At 34.8% G+C, this 10163-nt stretch overlaps 1 protein-coding gene across 1 annotated transcript; it reads right to left on the bottom strand.

The window, feature by feature from the left end:
• Positions 1 to 393: 393 nt before the first annotated feature.
• On the bottom strand, positions 394 to 8839 carry LOC123528176 (polycystin-2-like). The gene is made up of 4 exons (XM_045307915.2): positions 8670 to 8839; positions 6383 to 6544; positions 4479 to 5576; positions 394 to 3783 (listed from the first exon to the last, which is right to left on the bottom strand). The coding sequence occupies exons 1-3, from the start codon at positions 8824 to 8826 to the stop codon at positions 4513 to 4515; spliced, it is 1383 nt and encodes a 460-aa protein (XP_045163850.2). The 5' UTR covers positions 8827 to 8839; the 3' UTR covers positions 394 to 3783; positions 4479 to 4512.
• Between the last annotated feature and the right edge of the window lie 1324 nt (positions 8840 to 10163).

The raw sequence follows: 10163 nt of genomic DNA on the forward strand, positions 1-10163 counted from the left end.
AAATTGCCTCTAAATAAAAACTCCAGTAAGTACCGGCTTCCATGTTGTTTTTTTATTCATAATTTGATATATTTAAGACGAGTCGTAGATATACTTCAGGTTCACTTCATTCAGAATTAAAACTATTTTGTAGTTTTCAGCTGTGAACAATGCCATGAAAGTTGTTAATAATATAATTATGATGTTTTATTTATTAAATTATCTTAGCTAGGCACCAAATTGCTTTTCAATAGATTGTCTCCTTATAGATCAGTGTCTGTTGTATTTTGTCGTCATGGCTGTTTTCAAGTGCATCCACATTCACATAAACTATGTTTACGTATGATTCAAACCAATGCTTTGCATTATTTTGAAAAGATAAAGAGTGAAATAAAAGCATAAACACCGTGAAGAATGAAATTTATAAATCAAATAACAAATGTTTAGAAATATACAAATGTTGAAAAACATAAATTTTCATAATAAATCATGCTGTATTTGCAGGAACAATAACTAGCAAACTATTCTAGTACATTTTCGCAGTTGGTAAATTGCATTATAGATTCACGGAATATAGATATATGTATAGTAAAGAGAATTTATACGAACTAAATCACCACCACAATATAACAGACCAATTACGGCAAGGCGCCTAGCAGTACGAATGAACACACACATGCCACAAGTCCACTAATCCAGTAAGATTAGTTTCGCTGCTGCTTTATATACGAACCCAAATTGTACTACACATTCGTACTGGTTCAACATTTGCATATATTTACTCAAATCTCCGTTTTAATGTATCATAAATTAGAAGTGACGTTTTAGTCTTTTTAACTGATTGGGACCAGTGAAGATATATTTCCTCTCTTTCTGATGGTAAACTGGATCTCGAGGACACACTGAACATATAGAGATAGTTTGCATTAAGGGATATTATTAAATTCAGAACAGTTGACTTTCCCATACGTAAGATTCGCTAGGATATAGGTTCGCATTATAAATCATGATATAGTAGAGATAGATTATACGAACTAAATCACCACCACAATATACAAGACCAATTACGCAAAAGCAGAAAATGCACAAAAGGGGTTATTGTCAAAGTCACAATGAAAACTGATACAAATATTAACTCTACATGGTTACAACATACAGTGAAAACAGATGTCAATATTTTAAATACACAGCAATGTTCAATGTAATAGATGAAACTGCCCAAACCAGGAGAACAATACAAAATACATGTCAAATTTAAAAAAAATACACATCACAACAAAAGAAAAATATCAAGGTTACATTGTTGACAAAACACAAAAATCGGAAATAAAAGAACTACAAGGCAGATGGGAAATCATGATCACAATACACAATGCATTTTTGTTTAGATTTAACTTGACGCCGACATAGTTTAAGTCATAGTCTTTATGATGAAGGAAGACCCAAGATGCCCCTCTTGAACTGATTTCGTCACGGGCGGGGACATTTGTAGAACTAAAGACCTTTGGTAAGCCAGTTGGATAGCTTTCTTACATGAAAGAGTTCTACATGTTTCGAACCCTTCTTTCTACAAACCAAGTAATGTTTCAAACTCACAGGTGAAGAGTATGTGATCGGAAGACACCGGTTGGCTACGTAGGGCATCCAGTATATAATTGAAAACAATTCCAGACAATACCAAACAAACAAGAGGGAAGTAATGGTAAGACAACGTTGTAGATAATACACATAAGTGATCATTTTAAATAAATCAAATGTGGGCAACTCCAAAGTCTCAATATAAAATGTAGGCTGTGAGGCAATAAGCACAAATGCCATTTGACAAGGTTGCTGACACAGAGACACAATTGAAGTACAACATACTTAACATAAATATATAAGGTAACAAACCAATTCAAGAGCACAAGCATATCTTACATGTCTGGTCTCGCCAATACTCTAACTGAAATCAACTAAAAACATAAACACTGTATTAGATTTGACCGAGACATTCCAAGACCATTTCATTGTATCTACGTGTAAATAAAATTGATCTAGAAATTTGGATTCTAGTGTAAACAAACAGATTGTGAAAAATGGATGACAATCGGCCACTGGAACCAGACCAAGAAGAAAATTCCACTATACATGTTATACCTTACCCTAAGTTATACTATAAGAAACATGGTCATGAAATGGAAGATATATTAACCCATTTTATTTCTCATCTAAAACGCGCAGCTTGGTAAATATGCTCTGTGCATATTGAACATGTGGTAACTTGTCTTCCAGGGTGGACGGATAGCTCAGTGGTTTGCACACTGGCCTTCCAATCCTGAGGTCGGGGTTCGATCCCCGGCAGCTACTCGGGAATTTTCAGAAACGCTTTTCAGTGTTTCCCACCCAGCTAGAGGTGTACTGGTCAGGAACCCAGGCAATCCTTGCGTGTATCAATGCTATACACTGGGCACGTTAAAGAACCAGGCTGTCTATTCGCAACGAGCTAGGCTAAGTTAGCCGGACAAGCCTGTATCTGATTTCTGATCTCTCTGTGGGGGCTTTGTCTCACTCTGTCCCTCTGGTCAGATCGCTCTGTGTCTGTACTAGTAGAGGATGATTTCGCGCCCTGTGTGGCTGCAGTTGCTCTAAAGCGCCTTTGAACGTGTTTATCATGAAAAGGGCGCTATATAAATCTGGTATAATAATTGTGTACCGATCAGATTACTTCAGTAGTTCTCATCTCAGAGAAACAACGCGTAGTTAATAGTTTCATCAACGCTACAGAAAAAACTTCCCTAATGAAGTTCCGGTCTAGATTACAAAATTATTCTGATTGGTTGATGTGAAATTGTATGTCAGTCGTCGTTAAACTACACTCGTACGCAAAAGTGTGCATATGTAGTATAAATGCGCACTGTGAATTCAATAAACAATACAAATGTGTACCAATGTGTCTTCAAATTCAATATCATTTTTAAGATGAAATTCAGTCATCATTTATTATTATATTATTACATTTATTGTATAACTGTGAATATTTTGCTCTCTGGTTTTATTTGTTTATATTTCACCGTACACGTTCTTGCTTGCACACTGCTGTGACCGGAAGGGAAGTTCACGCAAGATTTTTTGCAAGGTTGACAAAAGCAAAAAATTTTGCGGAGTATCTCTGCAGTAAGACATATTGAGACAATGTGACTGGTTCACAACCGCTTGATCAATATACCTGGTACCCATTCATCGAAATGCTCGTGTTAGGTGAGAAATGTACGATTGAAATGGGTAAGTGCATTTTCTCGTTCATAACCATGGTTCTTATAGTATACCTAGTGGTAGGGTATACATTGTAACATATACAGTGGCATTTGCTTTCTGGTCTGATGTCAGTGCAGTCGGTGGGCAATTATCGGTCAACGTTGGGGAGTTTACAAATGCCAAGGTCATAAAAATGAAAAGTAGAAGCACATGTTACGCTCGAAAATAACACTTGACAAAATCTCTCTCACACACGGTAGAGTGCAATTTCAATGTCGCAAACTGAAACAGATCATTTCAAGTTACGAACGTTAAAAACAATAGAATTGGCATGTTCACAATTTAAATTGTAGACAAAATTGCAATGAATATCAAAGTCATCATGGAACTACAAAATGGTAATTATCAGTTGCTGGATATTCTAACATTGATTTAATACAGTTAATATGCTTTTGTCTTTGCTTGACGTTTCTTGGGAATCTTTGCGATTTATTCTAACATCTATCTCTTTTTCTGTAAGTCCAGGCTGTATTTAATATATATTTCCACGATATGGTCTTAGCTGAATATCTGTCGAAAAAGTAAAAGAACAACATTTTAAATTAGTCTTTATATTGACTCTTATCCGACACGTTAGACACAAACAAAATTCTTGATTAAGCTGGATTATCCAAAATATTGGTAATATACTAGTTCTTGATAGTTACTTTCAGCAATCTACTTGTATACTGAAGTAGTTATTTGTCTAATACAGTCAAACCTGTCTATAAAAAACTACCATTGGGAGAGCCAAAAAGTGGTCTTTATTGGGAGGTTGTCTTTATTCACAAGTTCTTCCACCATAAAAGCTGGAAAGTCGCCATATTACCTATCATGTGTCGGTGCGACGTTAAATAAAATAATATATTATTCACAAGTTAAAATACACTGTAAATATTAAAATGGGAAGCAAAACATTTAGTCTTTAGAGCCAGGTGGTCTCTGTTCAGAGGCGGTCTTTGACACAGGTTTGACTGTACTACCGTACTTTGACTATGGGATATATGTACTACTGAATCAAAATCTTCGGAACTTTGTCTGGCACAAATAATTACGAAACAAACGTAATTTGCAGGAAACTATTAATTTGGTCTAACTATATTACTTTTTTTTTTGCCTTTCATCCTAAGTACCGGTATGTATTCTCAGTTGCGTTAGCTGAGATTTCAATACAAATGAAATTTAAGCACCATGCCTATAATCAATGATGAAAATTTATCACTTACATTTACGCCTTTGCAAAATGCGAGTCCGCTATGGTTAGTTCTGAACATCCTTTACTTGTCTTGTACGTCTAGGTGTAAATAAGAGGGCCTTGAAATTCTGCATCAGAAATGTAATAAGGTCGTACTCTGAACTTTTACGGTTGCCTTGAACCACCTGGTCGATACTCGCTCCAAGAATCGAAAGAAATATTGTCAAGATGAAGTAAACAACCACTAAAACATATAACATGAAGAAAAATTTCGCCAAGAGTGGCTGTGTTTCGTTAATTTCTGTAAATTTACTCTTTCCAATCATTGCAATAAACAAAGTCCCCATGCACTGGTACATATTTCTGTATGACGCAAGCTTCGATCCAAACAGTAGAAGAGAGAAGCCACAAAATCCAATGAAAATTTGTGCAAATGTCAAACCATACCAAAACAGATCTTTTCCACATTGACTAAAGATTTCCACAATTGCTCTAACCTTATTTAGTGTTGAAAATACCTCCATCATTCTTAAGGTTGCCAAAAACGCTAACACACTTAGGAAAAATACAAGGAGCTGGTCCCAAAACACGATGTGAATAAAGTTCACAAACAGCTTCTTATCTTGCTTGAATTTTTGGATAGTTTCAAATGAAAATTCAAGACGAATGGTGAACAGTACTATAGCTGCAACAAGAAGGATCCCAAGGTCATATACTCTCCAAAATTGTACGAAGTAGTCCCAACGTTGACGGTATATTCGGAGACATATTTTGCCGAACAAACCAACCAGATAAATCACAAACAAAACTTCGCACACCACGATCCATGCTCCAGACGTACCTTGATGAGGGTAAGCGCGTACTGGATATGTTGAAAAGGACGTGAATGCCCCGCCGGTTTGTGGAAACTCAATAACATATATATTGTAGACGAAAATATTTGTTGCCGCAGCATATAGCGTAAAGTCGACAATAACAGCTCTCGTCTGTCGATCCATCCATAAATTACGGTACAATTCGCTCATAATATCGATTGAATAATTTAAATTCACATGAAGTGAAGCTATGTAACCTCCGCCACCATATGTAGTGTAGTAGCCCGGCCAGGGTAAACCCCAGTTGTCTAAAGCTGAAAGAAATATGTAGGATAAACTTGTTGATACGCAAATTGATATACTATAGACATTTATTCAAGAGTATGAGAATCAAACAGCAAATACCAAGGATGCAGAATAAAAACAAAATAATAAATTAAGTAGTTTCCAACCTGAAGATGTACACAGGTTTACTACAGAAATTGGCTTCCAAACAATTTTAAAATGTCCACTTCTGTTCATATAATTAAGTCAAAAATATGTTCTTGAATCAGGCAACATGTATTGCGGAATAACAATAGATATGAATATCATATATCATTTATTTATTTTATTGGGTAATTACGTCGCATACACAAAATTATAGGTCAAAATGGCGACATTCCAGCTTTGGTGATGGAGGAAGACCCCTGGTGCCACTTCGTGTACCTGGGTAGAACCAGCGACCTTCCGTAAGCCAGCTGGATGGCTTCCTCACATAAAAAATTCAACGCCCCGAAGTTAGGCTCGGACCCTCATAGATGAGGGGCAAATGATTTGAAGTCAGCGACCTTAACCACTCGGACATGGAGGCCCCACGAATATCATATGTCACACTTTAATGTTCGCACAATTTGCAGTCATATACAATATCGATTTAATCGTCGATATTTGTCTAGCTCTTTAACAGTTACTCTTCATGCTTGCTGCAATACAATGATAGCGGCATGTCTATTTAAGGTTACATTCATCCTAACAGTTGACTTTATTATTCAGATAATAGTGTCACTGAGAGATCAGAGCTTATTTAACACCGAAATCATTATGATTAGCCTTTTTACACGTGACATTTGTATTTTACCTGAAGTGAACGTCCACGCATCCGATGATAGGTTGTAAGCAAGCTCTGTTTTCTTACATGGTTTCCTTTTCCATCCAATGCAATAATCCTCGTCCTCCTCATTCCATATGATATATTCGCCATAACAAGTCATGTAACCAATATACGGAATGTTGCACGTACCTGAAAATTTTCGAATATATTGTAACATTTGTATCAGGAAACAAGTTCTGCAATGGAAATATTGTGCGACTTAAGAAGCATGGCATTAATGACAGATATCGGTTAACATAGGTTAGGCTGTTTGTGTTTTAGGAAAGGAATGACATTTCATGTTATAACCATCAGAGATCCGATCCTATTGTAACTACTTGCTTGTCTTTTATGTATTTATTAGGGCTCTTACGATACATTTGAATATTCGATTTAATCGAATACAGTTTTGTCCGAATTGCATTTGTTATTCGCCGTGTCACGAACAAATTATTTACGGATATAAGTAAAAATGCATGATTTTAACTAAAATCACTTAAATTTACTTAAAACACAAGAAATCTACCGTAAACGATTCCGTTTCATAGCGCATTTTGCAATATTTTGTCGTGTTTTTCGTATTACCCCGCCTACAACGGTTGACGAATATTTTCACAACACTGATTTGGTAAGTTTTATGGTCGGTATTTGATGCTGTTTCACCATTGATAAAATGCTTTTTATAATTTTCTCTTAAAAGTGTGATTGAATTCATAATTAATTTCCTTTTCAAATAAAACTTGATTTCAACAGGTCGGAATTCCCATTTTACGACATCCGAAAACCGTCTACGTAAACAACATGTTGAGCAACGAGCAAACCGTTGGGTATTTCAAATAATTGTACTCAAGGGTTGAATATCGTTTTATTGTTTTGATTAGTCGATCCCCAACGTGAAAAGTCAGAGGTCTCATTATTTAGATTAACCGTTGGGTGATATCGTGGATCTTTCTGCCAAAAACACGTCGCATGACTTAAGTTTACTGTTCTATACATTCGAATCTAAAGCTCTTTAAGCTTCATGTTTACTCAGGTTTATTTTTATATTTGAACAGTATTTTTTTCACAGTGTTTTGAGTACTCAGTAATTTGTTGGCATATGCCGCATAATGTTCAGTGATCTTTTAGTAGGTCTATATCGAATTCATATTCAAGAATACATATTCGTATCCGTCACCCTGTATTCGTGATGCGTATCATGTATTTGTTACAGCCTTGGTATTTGTATATTCAGAATAGGCAATGTGATCGGGTTTGTCAGAAAAGTTAGCTTTTGTTACTGTGCAATTAAATACGGTACATTTGGCTTAAGGATAACATGGTGTATTAGGTTCAATTGCACAAAAAGCGTAAATACAACTTGATAATGTAAGCATTAAAAATGTCAAACGATAGAAATAAGATGCATATTTACAAGTTATATAGTGACAGAAGTTCTCGAAAATTTCCTTTAGATTACCTCCTTTGATAAGTTTTATTTTTTTAGTTATCTCCCCTGAATACTAGAAAAAAATGATTTTCCCCTTTTCCCTACGGGGAATTTTAGATTTCTTTTAGATATTTGTACCAGAATCATATAATGCAGCTTTCTACCGCAAAATTTTCTCGAAGCTCAAGTTAGAGTCTCATAATCAAAGAAATTATATACTTCCCATAGGCATCAATATTAACTTCAATACCGATTATCTCCGCAAAAACTGATGAAATTTGAGAAATCTCTCTGTGAAAAGTTTTTAATTTGAATGTTTTTAAAGTGGCCAAATTTCATTTAAATATTACCATCCAGTTACAAGATATGAAATAATGGCTATAACACCATGTTACCCTTAATGGAAATAGACAAAAAAGTAGAAGCAACGAATATTCAAAGTCTTTGCCTTCCTCTTATAATACTGTTTGTTTTCCTAGTAGCATTTTATGATATCCGATCCTAAGTCTGCTCGATTAGAAAACATTATGAACATTAAACATTCAAATCCGATACGCCAAACGAGTAGATTTACAATGAAGCAGATATAAAACTACTTCTGCCGGTATTCGTAAATTCACTTTATTCTACATTAAGAACTGTTATATATTTGGTATTTCAACTTGTAACAATAATTCAAATTTTTAAAACGTAGATAAAATATATACAATAGCCAACTGAGGTCAAGTAGTTGTATTTAATCATTAATTCGTTTTCATCCAGGATGCAAAACCGAGTGTAAAGAAAAGTACAATATGCTTTACTTAATTACAAATTACTTTTCCTGAACTATATTCTTTCTATTACCGTTTTTCGTTCGCAGTTGTCGCAGTCTTGGTGGTCCCAGTCTATAATGAATGTAATCCTTCGTGAATTGTCTCTCTGTCCAGTTCGCTACTGCGCCATGTTCATCACGTTCGAGGAACAAATACGGAATCAGAGTATAATTCAACCAGTTGATCATATCATTAGGTGTTTTTATCTACAAAGCAATGACATTTTATTTCGAGGAAGCAAAACATTTCCGAAAGAAACTTTGATATCAGATATTAGATATATCATAATATTCAAATTGCATTTAAATGAAAATGGTTTTGCTTTAAGATACATGCACAAACAGCCACAAGAAGAGTTCACTTGTAAGTATAGACGACATAGATTTTTTTTTGCAAAAATGCAAAGAAAGATAGAAAACAAGTACACAACAAACATATAAACTAGAACTGTCAAAGGAGTGACGAATACCCCCACAATACGGTCTTGTCAGAGAAGAATGGAAATCACAAGAAAGACATGGACACAGGAAGGTGCAATTTTAATCGAACTTGACCTGTATTTTATTATGTTGCAACTCTGTACCAAAATTTATCCAACTCTGTCAAGAACTGTCACTGGAGTGTTTAATGACTCCAATGGTGGATGAATATTGCGCAAATGCCTGAATCTATGTTAAAAAAACCATTAAAAAAACTCTATAAATATTATTCTAAGCAAAAAAAGTGCATAATTCAGTAAATATTGGTACAAGGGTTATGCACCTCGTGTCATATGATGTGGATGATGATTTCGTAATAACTGAGATATAGTGAAAATGCATCAAAATTAACCTTAAATTCTGAATAAAAAGGGAAAGTTTGGTGTCAGAGTTATGCACCTTATATCACATGATGTGGGTGATAAGGTGGAATATCTATTTCAAGTTTGAATCAAATACGTCTAGCAATATCTGAGATAGAGTGTAAGTGTATCAAAATTTTAACCTGAAATTCTAAGTTAAAGTAATATGCGCCACCTAACGAAAGTCAACGGACCGTTATGAAATTTTGCCGAATCAAAATTGACGACATTTTCGATTGACTGGTATTTTTTTCATTTTTCTGTTTTTCTCCATTTTGCTGCTGTAAATCTTCAAACATGGCCACTAACGTCATTTTTTCAGCAGAGCGCAAAATGACGTACTTGATTGGTTTTTCGATTATCGTTTTTATATAAAACTAAAAAATGGCAAAAAATCTTTATTTTCACGTTTATATTAAAATTATCTCTCCAGTGATATATAATTTGACATGTTTATTTCAACGTCACATCAGAGGCAAGCGATTTATGAACGCATAATACGAAAAACTGACGTTGAGTTTCACCCAAAATTTCGCGTAAAAACGCCTATATCTTAAAAACTGTGAGATAGCTTTTTGAATAAATTTCAACAGAAGTACAAAATTTCAATTGCTATCGATTCCTTAAAAGAAAAATGGGGGTCACCGATTTAGATTTCGCTCTATTTACCGTTGCGCTTCCCCT

Source organism: Mercenaria mercenaria, chromosome 14 (genome assembly GCF_021730395.1).
Source record: "Mercenaria mercenaria strain notata chromosome 14, MADL_Memer_1, whole genome shotgun sequence".
Classification (NCBI taxonomy): Eukaryota; Metazoa; Mollusca; class Bivalvia; order Venerida; family Veneridae; genus Mercenaria; species Mercenaria mercenaria.